This window comes from Phaseolus vulgaris, chromosome 1, assembly GCF_000499845.2.
Source record: "Phaseolus vulgaris cultivar G19833 chromosome 1, P. vulgaris v2.0, whole genome shotgun sequence".
NCBI classification, from domain to species: Eukaryota; Viridiplantae; Streptophyta; class Magnoliopsida; order Fabales; family Fabaceae; genus Phaseolus; species Phaseolus vulgaris.
Window position 1 is genome coordinate 44,170,721 of NC_023759.2, and position 23,714 is coordinate 44,194,434.

The window sequence follows — 23,714 nt, forward strand, 5'->3', positions numbered from 1 at the left end:
TTTTTGCCAAGTCAGATTAATTTAAACAGAGATTTTCTCCAACCTTGCTGTCAAAAAATAAAGGAGTAATTACACAGAGAAGAAAACTTTAATAAACATTAAATTATGTTCTATATTTTGAGAGAAATAGAGATATAACGTGTCTATAATAATTTATTTATCGGTACTCTAGAGAGAGATTGAGAGAAAACAATGGAGAACTAAAACTTTATGTCGCTCAAGAGAATACCTAAAAACACATGGTCTTATGTTTAATATTTTACCAAGAATGAGAGTATGATAATTTAAATAAACTGAAAATTTATCATCATATTTACAATAATTATATATTAAAATATTATCCTTTTAAGTTTAATATTTATATTTTCTGTAAATATATGTACTAAAAGATATATTATTTCGATATCCATTATTTATATATAGGAGTTGTTTTAAAACATGTCATTCGATTTGAGTCAGTTTCTTTTTTTTTATATTAGTGGATAATGAAAAGAGACTACAGAAGGACTAAAACAGAAGCTACAAGGTGCGTGTAAGTGTGTAATTATATGGAAAGAAAAATATACTTTGATAACTATATACAATTCTTCTTGATGTAACAGATTTAAAAATAAATATATATAATAAAAAATAAATTTAAATTTAAATAATATAAAAAATATTAAAAAATAATATTAAGAATTATAATGTTATTTAATAAAAAAACATGTAAAAGTTATATGTTATTGTATAACGTATCATTACCATATGAAAATTATACGGAAGCGTTTCCTTTTGGTGCATGTTTGAAACAGTCCTCTCTTCTCATTCCTCACGCTCATTCCACATTCTTCCTTGCCCTTTCTTTCCCTTTTCTTCTACCACGCGCCATCCTCTCTCTTCTAAGACAATTCCACCAAGTTTCTTTCCCATCGCATTCTAACATTAACCTAAAATCAAAATATTACCCCATTTCTAAACTATAACACACTCATAATTACATATCCACTACTATGAATATTAACAACTACACTTCTTTAAATGCACACCATTATGTCATCTTTTTTATTCTTCTACTAGACCATACTATTAAACACATTAATTAAATAATAGAAACAGATAAATAGCAGAGGTAACATTTCGCCCAGCACCCTCATTTTCTACAAACAATAAAATTATGCAAAGTTTGCAGTAAATAGAAGTGGTAGGAGATAACAGAGACAAACTTATCCAAAGTGATAATATCTGTGTTCTTGGTGTAATGGTGGCATTGACGATTTGTTGATGAGGTGCGAATTTCCCTAAATAATAAAGGACGAAAAATTGCAAAGTGAAGAGGAGTGTGGGTGACACTTGGGCAAGGCGCGTGGGGCTGGAGAGGATGGTTTATAGTATCCAACGGCCATGCATGCGGAATCCTCCTACACTCACTCACTCACACACACCCCAACCTCTCTCTCTCTCTCTCTCTCTCTGTCCATCGCCAATATCAAATCGTATCACACACTTTCCCTCTTCCTTCTTCTCTCACTCACATCACCACCAACGTTTCTTTGTTCCGTTCCAGAGAACGCGATAACAAACTTCAGCGGTTGCGCCTTCTCTTCCCTTCCTTACTCCTTCGCTCATCAGATTCATCCATGGCGGTTCCTCCGTCGGTTGCCGCCTCTCCGGCGTCGCTCTACGTCGGTGACCTCCATCCCGACGTTTCCGACATTCACCTCGTCGACGCATTCTCCGAGTTCAAGAGCCTCACCTCCGTTCGCGTCTGCAAAGACTCCTCCACCGGCAAATCCCTCTGTTATGGCTACGTCAACTTTGTTTCTCATCAGGACGGTGCGTTTCGCCTCCATTCACCTTTCTGCCTTTAGGTTTTACGCAATTGTGCTCCGTTTTATTTTCATGAAACCTTGATCTTCGTTTGTTTCTGGATTAATTATTTTTTCTTAATTATGTTATATATAAACACGTTGCTTGAATGAAAGAGAGCGACGGAGGTCTGTTGATCGAGATCTCTTAGTATGTTTATCGTGTTAATGAAATGATGTTTGCTATAGCGATTCTTGCAATCGAGACTAAGAATCATACGTTGCTGAATGGAAAAATGATGAGGGTGATGTGGTCGCGTCGCGATCCTGATGCGAGGAAGAGCACTATTGGGAACTTGTTTGTCAAGGTATCTGGTAGACAGAGCTTTCGTTTGAAGATTGAAATAGTTAAGACATTGTTTGGTTCTTGGTTGTTTCTGAAGGGATTCTCACTGAGAGTTTCTTGGGTGTTGGCAGTACATTCCTGAATCGATAGATAATGCTGGACTGCAAGATATATTCAAGAAATACGGGAATATTTTGTCTAGCAAAGTTGTCACGTCTGACGATGGAAAGAGCAAAGGATACGGGTTTGTTCAATTTGAATCGGAAGAATCTTCACATGTTGCTATAGAGAAGCTGAATGGCTCTACTGTTGGTGATAAACAGTTGTATGTGAAATTCTGCATTGTATAATCAGTTAATGTCTGTAATTTGCATTCAATTTCTGCACGTCTATTATTTTCTGTTATTAATTATAACCTGGTTATGACGCTTGGCCAGATATGTTGGGAAGTTTGTAAAAAAAAGTGATCGCATTTTGCCTGGCGCGGATGCTAGATATACAAACTTGTACGTGAAGAATTTGGACTTGGATATTACAGAAGCAAAACTGAAGGAGAAGTTTTCCTCTTTTGGGAAAATTGTTAGCTTGGCTATTGCAAAGGACCACTATGGGATGACCAAGGGTTTTGGCTTTGTGAACTATGATAACCCAGATGATGCTAAAAAGGCAATGGAAGAAACGAATGGATCACAATTAGGTAGTTCATGCACTCTTTTACTGCATAGGTTTTCTGCAGGGTAATGTTGGAATTTCTTGATTTATAATTCTGTACTTTAAGTAGTTTCGATTTTTCATAAACAGGTTCTAAGATTCTGTATGTAGCCAGAGCGCAAAAGAAAGCTGAGCGCGTGCAGATCTTGCACCACCAATTTGAGGAGAAACGGAAGGAACAAATATTGAAATACAAGGTGATTTCTATGCCATTCTCACATACTTAACTTGTCATTTATGTTTTAGTTGTCTAAGAGTCTCATCACATCATTTAACTTCAGGGATCAAACGTTTATGTGAAAAACATTGATGACAATGTAAGTGACGAAGAACTAAGCGATCATTTTAGTGCATGTGGCACTATAACTTCTGCAAAAGTTATGCAAGATGAGAAAGGGATAAGTAAAGGATTTGGCTTTGTCTGCTTCTCCACTCCTGAGGAGGCCAATAAAGCTGTGAACACTTTTCATGGTAAGCAAGTTAAGTCGATGATAAGATTGGGTCTGTTCCAGTGTTTAGATAAATATTGTAGCCCGTCATATGTGATATATCTTTTTATTCATTGGGATTAAGTTAAAATATACAGTGATCTAACCTACAAAAATTTAAGGGATGAAAATACCCTATTAGTTATGCATTTTCTTATGCAAGCTCGTTTTAGAGAAGCCCTTTCCAGGCTTGTCTTTGTGACAACCAATCCTACTTGTCAACACAAATAAAGGATACCCTTAAATCTGAAAATATATTTTGTCATCAATCGCTATTTGATATTGGTTTGGAACTCATTTTGTGATCTAAAAGTTTGCCTTTCTGCCTCTTTACATGTTATTTTAGTGAAAATTTTATGTAAATGCATTGCATGTATGATTGAACAAACTTTTCTGTATGCAGTTCTAAAAGAAAAAAATAAGAAAAAACATAATGAGTTTCTCTCTAAATTAAAATATGAGAAAACTACAAATAACTTATATATAAGTTAATTTTAATAGAGAAACTTATTTCATTTTTTTCTTATGACTTTTTCCTAAATTTTTTTATAAGTTTGTCAAAATAAACCCACATTCAATGTAGTTAGAATTGTACTATTCGAATCACCATTTGATTTGAAAATCTTCCTCTTCGATGATTAGAATTGTACTATTCGAATCACGATTTGATTTGAAAACCTTCCTCCGCGGTATATATAGAAGGATGAAGAATGAATCGTTTTATAGCTTGAATCGGAACTGAATCGCATGATTCGCGATTCAGCACCTGCCGCTCATTACTATTCATGATATCTAAGATTGTGTTAAGTAGACGCGGAGTCACGCGTGAAATGCCTCTTCTATTGGGATGACTACTGATGCCTATATATTGAGAAGGGCAAAAAAAGGATGAAAAGAAGAAAGGCCGAAAAGAGAAGGTTATTGTGCTGCTACTGTGTGAAGAAGGCACGCCGACGAAGAAGTGAGAGGCACAGACGCGGAGAAGAATCGTTAGGCACAGTGAGAGAGGCGGAGAAGGGGTGAGAGGTGAGAGGGAGTGATGGTGATTCTTTCTTTGCTTTAATATTATAGAATAGATTATTGTAATATTTTACAATGCCATGCAGATCTTTTTTATTTTCTTAAAATCATTTACTATTTAAATCAATGTATTATTGTTCTAATATTTTGGGATTTTTTTTATTTCTTAGAAAAATTAATTATTATTTGAATTAGTATATGACTATTATTTTTTTATTTTCCTATACAAAATAATTGGTAGTTTAAATATTCTTCTTATTTTCTTTGTTTAGAAAAATATTCAATTGTTTGTTTGAATTAGTATATGATTATTATATTTTTTATTTTATATAAAAGATAATTATTGTTTAAGGATTCTGATTATTTTATCTACTAAGAAAAACTCTAGTTCAACCATTGAGAATGAAATTGAAGAAATGTTTGAACAAGAAGAGGAGGATGATATATAAGAGAATATCATATTCAAAGAAAAGGATGAACTAATTGAGATTGATTTGAAATATGATTAATAAAAATATAAGATTAGAATGTAAATTTAAAAATAGGAAATAGCAATTACATTTTATCATGTCTTGTTCTTATGGGTTAAATACTTCATTTTTGCATATAATATTTTTAATAATTTTTCTCATGTCTCTTAATTTTCATGTATATTTATTATTCATAATATACTGTTCTTAATTAATGTAAAAGGATTAACGATTCCAATCGAGATTCCACGACCATGCCCACATGTAACACTATTTGTCTGCAATGCCTTAATTATAAGTTGATGTTATGTGCCACAGGATTCATGTTTCATGGTAAACCACTGTATGTTGCCCTTGCTCAGCGGAAAGAGGATAGGAAAGCACAATTGCAGCATCAATACACACAGCAAATAGCAGCAGGACTGGCCGGACCTTCGACTACCATTATCACTGGTGGATATCCTCCTTATTATTATCCAGCTACTGGTGTTATTTCACATGTGCCTCCTCGAGCTGGGCTGATGTATCAACCTCTTGCATTGAGGCCGGGATGGGGACCTAATGGCTTTGCATCCCCTGCTAGATCATTTCAACAATCATCTGTTCCCGCAGTGAGTAAAATCTTTGTTTTGGAACCCAAAAAATGCTTGTAATTAATACACTTTTTCATGATTTATAGACTGGATCAAGATCTTTTGGCATGAAGGAACTATATTGCCACATTTGTTTTACTTGGAAAATTAGTCCTGTTTCAGTGAAAGCTGTAATGAGTCGAATATATATGTATTTCTTTCACAGGTTTCTAACAATAATAGGCAGAATAGGCAAAACAGGGGCAGGTTGAATGGGCATTCAGCATCACTGGGTAATACTAACTCTGGTACTTATTTGCAACAAGCCCAGCAGACTTCTCAGTCCATGATCTCTCCAAGAGAGTCAAGTTTTCATCAGGTTTTCCTTTTCTTTTTGTTTGTTTTGAGCTCCCTTTTCTGTTTGCTTTGCTGTAATAAATGTCATTTCAGTGAGTATACTCAAAACATATACAGTGGTGCTAGAGCCACTTGTTTTTAGAAACTGAACTTGAAATCAGGACCAGTGAAATATTGTTTTCTGTTTAGTTCTCAATATAAAACAATTAAGAATAGTTGGATTTTATTTCAAAATACAAGCCAATCCCTTTCTTTACATGTGTTGAAAGTTGTTATTTCTGAAGTTTCTATGTTTTGAAGAGAACTGGACAGCCTAAGTACATATCCAGTGGACGCAAGCGTGACATGGAAAAAGGATCTGGTTCAAATTCTGGTAGAGGGTGCCAGGGGCCAGAAATGCTGCATAGCTTGCTTGCTGGTGCTGCTCCCGAGCAGCAAAAAGAGATATTGGGAGAGCATCTTTATATGCTTGTTCAGAAACTAAAGGTATAACAATCTACTATTCTCTTTTGCTTTTTGTTGTTCAAGGTTAAGTTTTTAAATTCTTAGTGTGTTTACTGTGATATCTTGAGCAGCCTAGCCTAGCGGCAAAAATAACAGGGATGCTTTTGGAGATGGACAATGGAGAATTGTTGGATCTCCTGGAATCGCCGGAGTCTCTTTCTGCAAAGGTGGAAGAAGCTGTGCAAGTGCTTAAGAATTCTGAGACCAAAGTTTCTGGCCAGGACGTACTTCATTCAAATTACCTTTCAGCTGAAGTTGCAGTGAACTGAAGAATTTAACCTGATATTTTAGTTTGAGCATATAGATCACGAAGGGCCTCCAAGAACTCAGAAATTTGAGACATGAACTTTGACATCAATGATTGCCTTAGAGTGTTTCTTCTACAGTATATTTCCTAAGAAAAAGAACTTTTCGTCTTCCGGCCCTAGGTTTGACAAGATTTGGTAGTGACGATTAGAATCATGGACAAATTTGTTTTTGGTTTTGATTACAGGGATTAACTTCGATGGAATCTTGGTTAATATTTTTCGTTTCCTATTCATATGCTATTTAAATACACACGTAGGGTATATTCCTCACATGTAACCAATTTTTAATCAACTATAATATGCAAAAACATTAATTTACCTTTGTAGTTTTGATTATTTGGCCTTCAAATCTTTGTACCCTTGCACTCTACCACTTACCCCAGTGTGTGGATTAGAACTTTCTTCTGGATCGTAAACTTCAATATATCAAACAAATATTACCCCAGTGTCTGCTGAAGTCATATATATAGATAATAATTTCTCTTGTAATAATTAGAAACAGACCATGATCTACTCAATTCCTGAAGTTTGTTTAGGGAGTCGATCTAAAATTTCTCATCACCTATATTAATATCTTAAGTTGTGGGAGTGTTTTTATCTCCATCTGCATAATGTGTAACGAGTCCTAAACCAATCACCTCTTTCTCTTCTCATTTTCTATATATAAGTTAATAGGTAATGATTTTTTGTGCGTGACCAAAGTTAATAGGTAATGACTTTTTGTGCGTGACCAATTGTTGGGAAAATCAGAATTAATTCTCTATTTTTGGTGTAGATACAAAATGGACATTTGTAGAAGCTAAACAAATAATAAAAAATAGAGCAAATGAGAAAATGACACCGAAATTTTTTAATGTGGGAAAGAGAAGTAAAAATCCACGAGATCTAGTCTAGAAAATGTCTCGAAAGTAGGATTATAATATTTCTCTTACTCGATAAGGATAACACTCAATTAGGATTGAATACGACGTCTTTCTAATCTTTTACTAGGATTTCTAATCTCACACTATGATGGATATCAACTCTCTCTTTTACTTTTTATATTGCTCTTCTTACTTGCTTGCCTTTATTTTCTTCACAAGTTTTCTTTATATAGAGAATGAGAGGAAGGCTTCTTCATCAAGAGATAATAGATAATTAATGTTCATCATATTTTTAAGAGAGAGTTATAATTCAAAGACTTTTGGAATGACCATCATTAAATATATCCAATGGATCAGTTATCAAGATTCATTAATCATGGTCCCCATTAAAATAAGGAGGGACTCCCAATACCAACATCGGACAAGAGGTGGTTAATTGGTTGGTTGTGGTGTGGGATGTAAAAGGTTTTAACATGTAACCGAGAGTATAATGGAATGCAATTTGGTATTTAGACTAATTTTATTGTATTAGTAGTAAGTGATTGTGATTCTGAGTAAATTTACTATGAGGATTTACAAAACTTTTGATGTCTTGGTTTAAATGAAAGAAATTTGAGTATTTTATTACAATATTCATTACTAAATCTTGAGTTTGATAAAACATTGATTGGTTTGTGATTAGATTTTCATTATAAGACTTTACATAAACTTTTGTCAAGTGTCTATGACAATAAATACTATAGCTAGATCTTTATATTCTTAAAGAAAGATAGAAGTAAACACATTACTAAATCTACAAAATAACAAAAAATTTATAGTTTCAGAATAAATATTTTTAAACATAAAATGATAATATAAAGAGAAATTTATTAATATATATCCTGATATTCATAATTATATATATGCTGACATATGTATATGTAAAATTTAAAAATAATAAAAAATGTATTTTAAATTATTAAAATTGTAGACTAAAAGTCTAAAACTATTATTACATTAATTATTAACTAAGTATCCGGATTTTTTATTTTTATATTTATATATAATTATGTTTTATATTAAAATTTAAATAACTATTTCATAAAATATTCTTGTTTTTATTTTTCTCTTTGTATTTTCTCCTCTATATTTTCTTTAATTTCTTGATTAATAACTTTTACACCTTTACATCCAAGAAGTATGAGAACAAAACAAAAAAAAAACATGTAAATAAGTTTAAATTCCTTTTTAAATCATTGCAAATTTAAAATGCAAAAAAAAACATGGTTAAGTTTATAGATGTAGTGTCTTATAAAAAATAGAAAAAAAAATAAGGATAAGAGAAACATTTTTTGATAGAGAGGGAAGTATGAAGTTGTTGATAAAGGGAAGTGTGAAGTATGGGTGACAATACGGGCTGACCCGTCCGTATAGGCTCGCAAAATGCAGGTTGGGTTTGTCTGTCCTGCACAAGGAGTATGACTCATTTCACTAGCCCGTCCCGCATAAGAGGTAATCCGCGAGCCAGTTCTAATAAGAATTTTTTTTTAAAGATTAAAATTTCGTTAATTATAAAAAAACTTATTTCTACTATTGAAAAATTTAAATTTTATCCATGTTTTAATTCATTTAATTAAGATAAAAATATAAATTCAAGTACGAAGGTTGTTAGAAGGCTTGATTAAAAACAATTAAAGTTTTGTTTTGCATTTATTTTTTCCTATATATGTATGTAAATGTATAAGAATATCTTACCAAAATTTTGCTTCTAAATGAAGATGAATAATTTTTTTAACTATCCTATTAAAATCTTTTCTTTATATTATTTCTTTATTAACAGATTTTAAATATAAGATTTTACTTAAAACTAAATTCATTCTCACTCTTAATGCTAACTCCTTTAGATGATTAAAATAAAACATTCATTTTTTTAGTACATTAAATTCATTTTTCTAAAAAATAAAATAAAATAAAGTTCACACTACAATAATAAGTGAATGGAGTATAATTTTTTTTTTACAAAAAAAATATTATTTTTTATTTATGCGGGCTAGCGGGCCAACCCGCCGCGTCCCACTGTTAACCCACACATGCTGCGGGTTATGCAAGGTGAGCAAAAACGGGTCAACAGACTAGGCTCGCAAAATGCAGGTTGGGTTTGTCTGTCCTGCACAAGGAGTATGACTCATTTCACTAGCCCGTCCCGCATAAGAGGTAATCCGCGAGCCAGTTCTAATAAGAATTTTTTTTTAAAGATTAAAATTTCGTTAATTATAAAAAAACTTATTTCTACTATTGAAAAATTTAAATTTTATCCATGTTTTAATTCATTTAATTAAGATAAAAATATAAATTCAAGTACGAAGGTTGTTAGAAGGCTTGATTAAAAACAATTAAAGTTTTGTTTTGCATTTATTTTTCCTATATATGTATGTAAATGTATAAGAATATCTTACCAAAATTTTGCTTCTAAATGAAGATGAATAATTTTTTTAACTATCCTATTAAAATCTTTTCTTTATATTATTTCTTTATTAACAGATTTTAAATATAAGATTTTACTTAAAACTAAATTCATTCTCACTCTTAATGCTAACTCCTTTAGATGATTAAAATAAAACATTCATTTTTTTAGTACATTAAATTCATTTTTCTAAAAAATAAAATAAAATAAAGTTCACACTACAATAATAAGTGAATGGAGTATAATTTTTTTTTTACAAAAAAAATATTATTTTTTATTTATGCGGGCTAGCGGGCCAACCCGCCGCGTCCCACTGTTAACCCACACATGCTGCGGGTTATGCAAGGTGAGCAAAAACGGGTCAACAGACTAGGCTCGCAAAATGCAGGTTGGGTTTGTCTGTCCTGCACAAGGAGTATGACTCATTTCACTAGCCCGTCCCGCATAAGAGGTAATCCGCGAGCCAGTTCTAATAAGAATTTTTTTTTAAAGATTAAAATTTCGTTAATTATAAAAAAACTTATTTCTACTATTGAAAAATTTAAATTTTATCCATGTTTTAATTCATTTAATTAAGATAAAAATATAAATTCAAGTACGAAGGTTGTTAGAAGGCTTGATTAAAAACAATTAAAGTTTTGTTTTGCATTTATTTTTTCCTATATATGTATGTAAATGTATAAGAATATCTTACCAAAATTTTGCTTCTAAATGAAGATGAATAATTTTTTTAACTATCCTATTAAAATCTTTTCTTTATATTATTTCTTTATTAACAGATTTTAAATATAAGATTTTACTTAAAACTAAATTCATTCTCACTCTTAATGCTAACTCCTTTAGATGATTAAAATAAAACATTCATTTTTTAGTACATTAAATTCATTTTTCTAAAAAATAAAATAAAATAAAGTTCACACTACAATAATAAGTGAATGGAGTATAATTTTTTTTTTACAAAAAAAATATTATTTTTTTATTTATGCGGGCTAGCGGGCCAACCCGCCGCGTCCCACTGTTAACCCACACATGCTGCGGGTTATGCAAGGTGAGCAAAAACGGGTCAACAGACTAGGCTCGCAAAATGCAGGTTGGGTTTGTCTGTCCTGCACAAGGAGTATGACTCATTTCACTAGCCCGTCCCGCATAAGAGGTAATCCGCGAGCCAGTTCTAATAAGAATTTTTTTTTAAAGATTAAAATTTCGTTAATTATAAAAAAACTTATTTCTACTATTGAAAAATTTAAATTTTATCCATGTTTTAATTCATTTAATTAAGATAAAAATATAAATTCAAGTACGAAGGTTGTTAGAAGGCTTGATTAAAAACAATTAAAGTTTTGTTTTGCATTTATTTTTTCCTATATATGTATGTAAATGTATAAGAATATCTTACCAAAATTTTGCTTCTAAATGAAGATGAATAATTTTTTTAACTATCCTATTAAAATCTTTTCTTTATATTATTTCTTTATTAACAGATTTTAAATATAAGATTTTACTTAAAACTAAATTCATTCTCACTCTTAATGCTAACTCCTTTAGATGATTAAAATAAAACATTCATTTTTTTAGTACATTAAATTCATTTTTCTAAAAAATAAAATAAAATAAAGTTCACACTACAATAATAAGTGAATGGAGTATAATTTTTTTTTTACAAAAAAAATATTATTTTTTTATTTATGCGGGCTAGCGGGCCAACCCGCCGCGTCCCACTGTTAACCCACACATGCTGCGGGTTATGCAAGGTGAGCAAAAACGGGTCAACAGACTAGGCTCGCAAAATGCAGGTTGGGTTTGTCTGTCCTGCACAAGGAGTATGACTCATTTCACTAGCCCGTCCCGCATAAGAGGTAATCCGCGAGCCAGTTCTAATAAGAATTTTTTTTTAAAGATTAAAATTTCGTTAATTATAAAAAAACTTATTTCTACTATTGAAAAATTTAAATTTTATCCATGTTTTAATTCATTTAATTAAGATAAAAATATAAATTCAAGTACGAAGGTTGTTAGAAGGCTTGATTAAAAACAATTAAAGTTTTGTTTTGCATTTATTTTTTCCTATATATGTATGTAAATGTATAAGAATATCTTACCAAAATTTTGCTTCTAAATGAAGATGAATAATTTTTTTAACTATCCTATTAAAATCTTTTCTTTATATTATTTCTTTATTAACAGATTTTAAATATAAGATTTTACTTAAAACTAAATTCATTCTCACTCTTAATGCTAACTCCTTTAGATGATTAAAATAAAACATTCATTTTTTTAGTACATTAAATTCATTTTTCTAAAAAATAAAATAAAATAAAGTTCACACTACAATAATAAGTGAATGGAGTATAATTTTTTTTTTACAAAAAAAATATTATTTTTTTATTTATGCGGGCTAGCGGGCCAACCCGCCGCGTCCCACTGTTAACCCACACATGCTGCGGGTTATGCAAGGTGAGCAAAAACGGGTCAACAGACTAGGCTCGCAAAATGCAGGTTGGGTTTGTCTGTCCTGCACAAGGAGTATGACTCATTTCACTAGCCCGTCCCGCATAAGAGGTAATCCGCGAGCCAGTTCTAATAAGAATTTTTTTTTAAAGATTAAAATTTCGTTAATTATAAAAAAACTTATTTCTACTATTGAAAAATTTAAATTTTATCCATGTTTTAATTCATTTAATTAAGATAAAAATATAAATTCAAGTACGAAGGTTGTTAGAAGGCTTGATTAAAAACAATTAAAGTTTTGTTTTGCATTTATTTTTTCCTATATATGTATGTAAATGTATAAGAATATCTTACCAAAATTTTGCTTCTAAATGAAGATGAATAATTTTTTTAACTATCCTATTAAAATCTTTTCTTTATATTATTTCTTTATTAACAGATTTTAAATATAAGATTTTACTTAAAACTAAATTCATTCTCACTCTTAATGCTAACTCCTTTAGATGATTAAAATAAAACATTCATTTTTTAGTACATTAAATTCATTTTTCTAAAAAATAAAATAAAATAAAGTTCACACTACAATAATAAGTGAATGGAGTATAATTTTTTTTTTACAAAAAAAATATTATTTTTTTATTTATGCGGGCTAGCGGGCCAACCCGCCGCGTCCCACTGTTAACCCACACATGCTGCGGGTTATGCAAGGTGAGCAAAAACGGGTCAACAGACTAGGCTCGCAAAATGCAGGTTGGGTTTGTCTGTCCTGCACAAGGAGTATGACTCATTTCACTAGCCCGTCCCGCATAAGAGGTAATCCGCGAGCCAGTTCTAATAAGAATTTTTTTTTAAAGATTAAAATTTCGTTAATTATAAAAAAACTTATTTCTACTATTGAAAAATTTAAATTTTATCCATGTTTTAATTCATTTAATTAAGATAAAAATATAAATTCAAGTACGAAGGTTGTTAGAAGGCTTGATTAAAAACAATTAAAGTTTTGTTTTGCATTTATTTTTTCCTATATATGTATGTAAATGTATAAGAATATCTTACCAAAATTTTGCTTCTAAATGAAGATGAATAATTTTTTTAACTATCCTATTAAAATCTTTTCTTTATATTATTTCTTTATTAACAGATTTTAAATATAAGATTTTACTTAAAACTAAATTCATTCTCACTCTTAATGCTAACTCCTTTAGATGATTAAAATAAAACATTCATTTTTTTAGTACATTAAATTCATTTTTCTAAAAAATAAAATAAAATAAAGTTCACACTACAATAATAAGTGAATGGAGTATAATTTTTTTTTACAAAAAAAATATTATTTTTTTATTTATGCGGGCTAGCGGGCCAACCCGCCGCGTCCCACTGTTAACCCACACATGCTGCGGGTTATGCAAGGTGAGCAAAAACGGGTCAACAGACTAGGCTCGCAAAATGCAGGTTGGGTTTGTCTGTCCTGCACAAGGAGTATGACTCATTTCACTAGCCCGTCCCGCATAAGAGGTAATCCGCGAGCCAGTTCTAATAAGAATTTTTTTTTAAAGATTAAAATTTCGTTAATTATAAAAAAACTTATTTCTACTATTGAAAAATTTAAATTTTATCCATGTTTTAATTCATTTAATTAAGATAAAAATATAAATTCAAGTACGAAGGTTGTTAGAAGGCTTGATTAAAAACAATTAAAGTTTTGTTTTGCATTTATTTTTTCCTATATATGTATGTAAATGTATAAGAATATCTTACCAAAATTTTGCTTCTAAATGAAGATGAATAATTTTTTTAACTATCCTATTAAAATCTTTTCTTTATATTATTTCTTTATTAACAGATTTTAAATATAAGATTTTACTTAAAACTAAATTCATTCTCACTCTTAATGCTAACTCCTTTAGATGATTAAAATAAAACATTCATTTTTTTAGTACATTAAATTCATTTTTCTAAAAAATAAAATAAAATAAAGTTCACACTACAATAATAAGTGAATGGAGTATAATTTTTTTTTTACAAAAAAAATATTATTTTTTTATTTATGCGGGCTAGCGGGCCAACCCGCCGCGTCCCACTGTTAACCCACACATGCTGCGGGTTATGCAAGGTGAGCAAAAACGGGTCAACAGACTAGGCTCGCAAAATGCAGGTTGGGTTTGTCTGTCCTGCACAAGGAGTATGACTCATTTCACTAGCCCGTCCCGCATAAGAGGTAATCCGCGAGCCAGTTCTAATAAGAATTTTTTTTTAAAGATTAAAATTTCGTTAATTATAAAAAAACTTATTTCTACTATTGAAAAATTTAAATTTTATCCATGTTTTAATTCATTTAATTAAGATAAAAATATAAATTCAAGTACGAAGGTTGTTAGAAGGCTTGATTAAAAACAATTAAAGTTTTGTTTTGCATTTATTTTTTCCTATATATGTATGTAAATGTATAAGAATATCTTACCAAAATTTTGCTTCTAAATGAAGATGAATAATTTTTTTAACTATCCTATTAAAATCTTTTCTTTATATTATTTCTTTATTAACAGATTTTAAATATAAGATTTTACTTAAAACTAAATTCATTCTCACTCTTAATGCTAACTCCTTTAGATGATTAAAATAAAACATTCATTTTTTTAGTACATTAAATTCATTTTTCTAAAAAATAAAATAAAATAAAGTTCACACTACAATAATAAGTGAATGGAGTATAATTTTTTTTTTACAAAAAAAATATTATTTTTTTATTTATGCGGGCTAGCGGGCCAACCCGCCGCGTCCCACTGTTAACCCACACATGCTGCGGGTTATGCAAGGTGAGCAAAAACGGGTCAACAGACTAGGCTCGCAAAATGCAGGTTGGGTTTGTCTGTCCTGCACAAGGAGTATGACTCATTTCACTAGCCCGTCCCGCATAAGAGGTAATCCGCGAGCCAGTTCTAATAAGAATTTTTTTTTAAAGATTAAAATTTCGTTAATTATAAAAAAACTTATTTCTACTATTGAAAAATTTAAATTTTATCCATGTTTTAATTCATTTAATTAAGATAAAAATATAAATTCAAGTACGAAGGTTGTTAGAAGGCTTGATTAAAAACAATTAAAGTTTTGTTTTGCATTTATTTTTTCCTATATATGTATGTAAATGTATAAGAATATCTTACCAAAATTTTGCTTCTAAATGAAGATGAATAATTTTTTTAACTATCCTATTAAAATCTTTTCTTTATATTATTTCTTTATTAACAGATTTTAAATATAAGATTTTACTTAAAACTAAATTCATTCTCACTCTTAATGCTAACTCCTTTAGATGATTAAAATAAAACATTCATTTTTTTAGTACATTAAATTCATTTTTCTAAAAAATAAAATAAAATAAAGTTCACACTACAATAATAAGTGAATGGAGTATAATTTTTTTTTTACAAAAAAAATATTATTTTTTTATTTATGCGGGCTAGCGGGCCAACCCGCCGCGTCCCACTGTTAACCCACACATGCTGCGGGTTATGCAAGGTGAGCAAAAACGGGTCAACAGACTAGGCTCGCAAAATGCAGGTTGGGTTTGTCTGTCCTGCACAAGGAGTATGACTCATTTCACTAGCCCGTCCCGCATAAGAGGTAATCCGCGAGCCAGTTCTAATAAGAATTTTTTTTTAAAGATTAAAATTTCGTTAATTATAAAAAAACTTATTTCTACTATTGAAAAATTTAAATTTTATCCATGTTTTAATTCATTTAATTAAGATAAAAATATAAATTCAAGTACGAAGGTTGTTAGAAGGCTTGATTAAAAACAATTAAAGTTTTGTTTTGCATTTATTTTTTCCTATATATGTATGTAAATGTATAAGAATATCTTACCAAAATTTTGCTTCTAAATGAAGATGAATAATTTTTTTAACTATCCTATTAAAATCTTTTCTTTATATTATTTCTTTATTAACAGATTTTAAATATAAGATTTTACTTAAAACTAAATTCATTCTCACTCTTAATGCTAACTCCTTTAGATGATTAAAATAAAACATTCATTTTTTTAGTACATTAAATTCATTTTTCTAAAAAATAAAATAAAATAAAGTTCACACTACAATAATAAGTGAATGGAGTATAATTTTTTTTTTACAAAAAAAATATTATTTTTTTATTTATGCGGGCTAGCGGGCCAACCCGCCGCGTCCCACTGTTAACCCACACATGCTGCGGGTTATGCAAGGTGAGCAAAAACGGGTCAACAGACTAGGCTCGCAAAATGCAGGTTGGGTTTGTCTGTCCTGCACAAGGAGTATGACTCATTTCACTAGCCCGTCCCGCATAAGAGGTAATCCGCGAGCCAGTTCTAATAAGAATTTTTTTTTAAAGATTAAAATTTCGTTAATTATAAAAAAACTTATTTCTACTATTGAAAAATTTAAATTTTATCCATGTTTTAATTCATTTAATTAAGATAAAAATATAAATTCAAGTACGAAGGTTGTTAGAAGGCTTGATTAAAAACAATTAAAGTTTTGTTTTGCATTTATTTTTTCCTATATATGTATGTAAATGTATAAGAATATCTTACCAAAATTTTGCTTCTAAATGAAGATGAATAATTTTTTTAACTATCCTATTAAAATCTTTTCTTTATATTATTTCTTTATTAACAGATTTTAAATATAAGATTTTACTTAAAACTAAATTCATTCTCACTCTTAATGCTAACTCCTTTAGATGATTAAAATAAAACATTCATTTTTTTAGTACATTAAATTCATTTTTCTAAAAAATAAAATAAAATAAAGTTCACACTACAATAATAAGTGAATGGAGTATAATTTTTTTTTTACAAAAAAAATATTATTTTTTTATTTATGCGGGCTAGCGGGCCAACCCGCCGCGTCCCACTGTTAACCCACACATGCTGCGGGTTATGCAAGGTGAGCAAAAACGGGTCAACAGACTAGGCTCGCAAAATGCAGGTTGGGTTTGTCTGTCCTGCACAAGGAGTATGACTCATTTCACTAGCCCGTCCCGCATAAGAGGTAATCCGCGAGCCAGTTCTAATAAGAATTTTTTTTTAAAGATTAAAATTTCGTTAATTATAAAAAAACTTATTTCTACTATTGAAAAATTTAAATTTTATCCATGTTTTAATTCATTTAATTAAGATAAAAATATAAATTCAAGTACGAAGGTTGTTAGAAGGCTTGATTAAAAACAATTAAAGTTTTGTTTTGCATTTATTTTTTCCTATATATGTATGTAAATGTATAAGAATATCTTACCAAAATTTTGCTTCTAAATGAAGATGAATAATTTTTTTAACTATCCTATTAAAATCTTTTCTTTATATTATTTCTTTATTAACAGATTTTAAATATAAGATTTTACTTAAAACTAAATTCATTCTCACTCTTAATGCTAACTCCTTTAGATGATTAAAATAAAACATTCATTTTTTTAGTACATTAAATTCATTTTTCTAAAAAATAAAATAAAATAAAGTTCACACTACAATAATAAGTGAATGGAGTATAATTTTTTTTTTACAAAAAAAATATTATTTTTTTATTTATGCGGGCTAGCGGGCCAACCCGCCGCGTCCCACTGTTAACCCACACATGCTGCGGGTTATGCAAGGTGAGCAAAAACGGGTCAACAGACTAGGCTCGCAAAATGCAGGTTGGGTTTGTCTGTCCTGCACAAGGAGTATGACTCATTTCACTAGCCCGTCCCGCATAAGAGGTAATCCGCGAGCCAGTTCTAATAAGAATTTTTTTTTAAAGATTAAAATTTCGTTAATTATAAAAAAACTTATTTCTACTATTGAAAAATTTAAATTTTATCCATGTTTTAATTCATTTAATTAAGATAAAAATATAAATTCAAGTACGAAGGTTGTTAGAAGGCTTGATTAAAAACAATTAAAGTTTTGTTTTGCATTTATTTTTTCCTATATATGTATGTAAATGTATAAGAATATCTTACCAAAATTTTGCTTCTAAATGAAGATGAATAATTTTTTTAACTATCCTATTAAAATCTTTTCTTTATATTATTTCTTTATTAACAGATTTTAAATATAAGATTTTACTTAAAACTAAATTCATTCTCACTCTTAATGCTAACTCCTTTAGATGATTAAAATAAAACATTCATTTTTTTAGTACATTAAATTCATTTTTCTAAAAAATAAAATAAAATAAAGTTCACACTACAATAATAAGTGAATGGAGTATAATTTTTTTTTTACAAAAAAAATATTATTTTTTTATTTATGCGGGCTAGCGGGCCAACCCGCCGCGTCCCACTGTTAACCCACACATGCTGCGGGTTATGCAAGGTGAGCAAAAACGGGTCAACAGACTAGGCTCGCAAAATGCAGGTTGGGTTTGTCTGTCCTGCACAAGGAGTATGACTCATTTCACTAGCCCGTCCCGCATAAGAGGTAATCCGCGAGCCAGTTCTAATAAGAATTTTTTTTTAAAGATTAAAATTTCGTTAATTATAAAAAAACTTATTTCTACTATTGAAAAATTTAAATTTTATCCATGTTTTAATTCATTTAATTAAGATAAAAATATAAATTCAAGTACGAAGGTTGTTAGAAGGCTTGATTAAAAACAATTAAAGTTTTGTTTTGCATTTATTTTTTCCTATATATGTATGTAAATGTATAAGAATATCTTACCAAAATTTTGCTTCTAAATGAAGATGAATAATTTTTTTAACTATCCTATTAAAATCTTTTCTTTATATTATTTCTTTATTAACAGATTTTAAATATAAGATTTTACTTAAAACTAAATTCATTCTCACTCTTAATGCTAACTCCTTTAGATGATTAAAATAAAACATTCATTTTTTTAGTACATTAAATTCATTTTTCTAAAAAATAAAATAAAATAAAGTTCACACTACAATAATAAGTGAATGGAGTATAATTTTTTTTTTACAAAAAAAATATTATTTTTTTATTTATGCGGGCTAGCGGGCCAACCCGCCGCGTCCCACTGTTAACCCACACATGCTGCGGGTTATGCAAGGTGAGCAAAAACGGGTCAACAGACTAGGCTCGCAAAATGCAGGTTGGGTTTGTCTGTCCTGCACAAGGAGTATGACTCATTTCACTAGCCCGTCCCGCATAAGAGGTAATCCGCGAGCCAGTTCTAATAAGAATTTTTTTTTAAAGATTAAAATTTCGTTAATTATAAAAAAACTTATTTCTACTATTGAAAAATTTAAATTTTATCCATGTTTTAATTCATTTAATTAAGATAAAAATATAAATTCAAGTACGAAGGTTGTTAGAAGGCTTGATTAAAAACAATTAAAGTTTTGTTTTGCATTTATTTTTTCCTATATATGTATGTAAATGTATAAGAATATCTTACCAAAATTTTGCTTCTAAATGAAGATGAATAATTTTTTTAACTATCCTATTAAAATCTTTTCTTTATATTATTTCTTTATTAACAGATTTTAAATATAAGATTTTACTTAAAACTAAATTCATTCTCACTCTTAATGCTAACTCCTTTAGATGATTAAAATAAAACATTCATTTTTTTAGTACATTAAATTCATTTTTCTAAAAAATAAAATAAAATAAAGTTCACACTACAATAATAAGTGAATGGAGTATAATTTTTTTTTTACAAAAAAAATATTATTTTTTTATTTATGCGGGCTAGCGGGCCAACCCGCCGCGTCCCACTGTTAACCCACACATGCTGCGGGTTATGCAAGGTGAGCAAAAACGGGTCAACAGACTAGGCTCGCAAAATGCAGGTTGGGTTTGTCTGTCCTGCACAAGGAGTATGACTCATTTCACTAGCCCGTCCCGCATAAGAGGTAATCCGCGAGCCAGTTCTAATAAGAATTTTTTTTTAAAGATTAAAATTTCGTTAATTATAAAAAAACTTATTTCTACTATTGAAAAATTTAAATTTTATCCATGTTTTAATTCATTTAATTAAGATAAAAATATAAATTCAAGTACGAAGGTTGTTAGAAGGCTTGATTAAAAACAATTAAAGTTTTGTTTTGCATTTATTTTTTCCTATATATGTATGTAAATGTATAAGAATATCTTACCAAAATTTTGCTTCTAAATGAAGATGAATAATTTTTTTAACTATCCTATTAAAATCTTTTCTTTATATTATTTCTTTATTAACAGATTTTAAATATAAGATTTTACTTAAAACTAAATTCATTCTCACTCTTAATGCTAACTCCTTTAGATGATTAAAATAAAACATTCATTTTTTTAGTACATTAAATTCATTTTTCTAAAAAATAAAATAAAATAAAGTTCACACTACAATAATAAGTGAATGGAGTATAATTTTTTTTTTACAAAAAAAATATTATTTTTTTATTTATGCGGGCTAGCGGGCCAACCCGCCGCGTCCCACTGTTAACCCACACATGCTGCGGGTTATGCAAGGTGAGCAAAAACGGGTCAACAGACTAGGCTCGCAAAATGCAGGTTGGGTTTGTCTGTCCTGCACAAGGAGTATGACTCATTTCACTAGCCCGTCCCGCATAAGAGGTAATCCGCGAGCCAGTTCTAATAAGAATTTTTTTTTAAAGATTAAAATTTCGTTAATTATAAAAAAACTTATTTCTACTATTGAAAAATTTAAATTTTATCCATGTTTTAATTCATTTAATTAAGATAAAAATATAAATTCAAGTACGAAGGTTGTTAGAAGGCTTGATTAAAAACAATTAAAGTTTTGTTTTGCATTTATTTTTTCCTATATATGTATGTAAATGTATAAGAATATCTTACCAAAATTTTGCTTCTAAATGAAGATGAATAATTTTTTTAACTATCCTATTAAAATCTTTTCTTTATATTATTTCTTTATTAACAGATTTTAAATATAAGATTTTACTTAAAACTAAATTCATTCTCACTCTTAATGCTAACTCCTTTAGATGATTAAAATAAAACATTCATTTTTTTAGTACATTAAATTCATTTTTCTAAAAAATAAAATAAAATAAAGTTCACACTACAATAATAAGTGAATGGAGTATAATTTTTTTTTTACAAAAAAAATATTATTTTTTTATTTATGCGGGCTAGCGGGCCAACCCGCCGCGTCCCACTGTTAACCCACACATGCTGCGGGTTATGCAAGGTGAGCAAAAACGGGTCAACAGACTAGGCTCGCAAAATGCAGGTTGGGTTTGTCTGTCCTGCACAAGGAGTATGACTCATTTCACTAGCCCGTCCCGCATAAGAGGTAATCCGCGAGCCAGTTCTAATAAGAATTTTTTTTTAAAGATTAAAATTTCGTTAATTATAAAAAAACTTATTTCTACTATTGAAAAATTTAAATTTTATCCATGTTTTAATTCATTTAATTAAGATAAAAATATAAATTCAAGTACGAAGGTTGTTAGAAGGCTTGATTAAAAACAATTAAAGTTTTGTTTTGCATTTATTTTTTCCTATATATGTATGTAAATGTATAAGAATATCTTACCAAAATTTTGCTTCTAAATGAAGATGAATAATTTTTTTAACTATCCTATTAAAATCTTTTCTTTATATTATTTCTTTATTAACAGATTTTAAATATAAGATTTTACTTAAAACTAAATTCATTCTCACTCTTAATGCTAACTCCTTTAGATGATTAAAATAAAACATTCATTTTTTTAGTACATTAAATTCATTTTTCTAAAAAATAAAATAAAATAAAGTTCACACTACAATAATAAGTGAATGGAGTATAATTTTTTTTTTACAAAAAAAATATTATTTTTTTATTTATGCGGGCTAGCGGGCCAACCCGCCGCGTCCCACTGTTAACCCACACATGCTGCGGGTTATGCAAGGTGAGCAAAAACGGGTCAACAGACTAGGCTCGCAAAATGCAGGTTGGGTTTGTCTGTCCTGCACAAGGAGTATGACTCATTTCACTAGCCCGTCCCGCATAAGAGGTAATCCGCGAGCCAGTTCTAATAAGAATTTTTTTTTAAAGATTAAAATTTCGTTAATTATAAAAAAACTTATTTCTACTATTGAAAAATTTAAATTTTATCCATGTTTTAATTCATTTAATTAAGATAAAAATATAAATTCAAGTACGAAGGTTGTTAGAAGGCTTGATTAAAAACAATTAAAGTTTTGTTTTGCATTTATTTTTTCCTATATATGTATGTAAATGTATAAGAATATCTTACCAAAATTTTGCTTCTAAATGAAGATGAATAATTTTTTTAACTATCCTATTAAAATCTTTTCTTTATATTATTTCTTTATTAACAGATTTTAAATATAAGATTTTACTTAAAACTAAATTCATTCTCACTCTTAATGCTAACTCCTTTAGATGATTAAAATAAAACATTCATTTTTTAGTACATTAAATTCATTTTTCTAAAAAATAAAATAAAATAAAGTTCACACTACAATAATAAGTGAATGGAGTATAATTTTTTTTTTACAAAAAAAATATTATTTTTTTATTTATGCGGGCTAGCGGGCCAACCCGCCGCGTCCCACTGTTAACCCACACATGCTGCGGGTTATGCAAGGTGAGCAAAAACGGGTCAACAGACTAGGCTCGCAAAATGCAGGTTGGGTTTGTCTGTCCTGCACAAGGAGTATGACTCATTTCACTAGCCCGTCCCGCATAAGAGGTAATCCGCGAGCCAGTTCTAATAAGAATTTTTTTTTAAAGATTAAAATTTCGTTAATTATAAAAAAACTTATTTCTACTATTGAAAAATTTAAATTTTATCCATGTTTTAATTCATTTAATTAAGATAAAAATATAAATTCAAGTACGAAGGTTGTTAGAAGGCTTGATTAAAAACAATTAAAGTTTTGTTTTGCATTTATTTTTTCCTATATATGTATGTAAATGTATAAGAATATCTTACCAAAATTTTGCTTCTAAATGAAGATGAATAATTTTTTTAACTATCCTATTAAAATCTTTTCTTTATATTATTTCTTTATTAACAGATTTTAAATATAAGATTTTACTTAAAACTAAATTCATTCTCACTCTTAATGCTAACTCCTTTAGATGATTAAAATAAAACATTCATTTTTTTAGTACATTAAATTCATTTTTCTAAAAAATAAAATAAAATAAAGTTCACACTACAATAATAAGTGAATGGAGTATAATTTTTTTTTTACAAAAAAAATATTATTTTTTTATTTATGCGGGCTAGCGGGCCAACCCGCCGCGTCCCACTGTTAACCCACACATGCTGCGGGTTATGCAAGGTGAGCAAAAACGGGTCAACAGACTAGGCTCGCAAAATGCAGGTTGGGTTTGTCTGTCCTGCACAAGGAGTATGACTCATTTCACTAGCCCGTCCCGCATAAGAGGTAATCCGCGAGCCAGTTCTAATAAGAATTTTTTTTTAAAG

General features: G+C 29.5%; 1 protein-coding gene across 1 annotated transcript; it reads left to right on the top strand.

The window, feature by feature from the left end:
* Positions 1 to 1,400: 1,400 nt before the first annotated feature.
* Positions 1,401 to 6,899, top strand: LOC137814509 (polyadenylate-binding protein 7-like). Its single transcript, XM_068617288.1, has 10 exons — positions 1,401 to 1,815; positions 2,037 to 2,155; positions 2,265 to 2,458; positions 2,571 to 2,830; positions 2,935 to 3,041; positions 3,126 to 3,315; positions 5,141 to 5,433; positions 5,621 to 5,773; positions 6,052 to 6,237; positions 6,327 to 6,899. Exons 1-10 carry the CDS (start codon positions 1,620 to 1,622, stop codon positions 6,522 to 6,524), a joined length of 1,896 nt encoding a protein of 631 aa, XP_068473389.1. The 5' UTR covers positions 1,401 to 1,619; the 3' UTR covers positions 6,525 to 6,899.
* Positions 6,900 to 23,714: the final 16,815 nt, after the last annotated feature.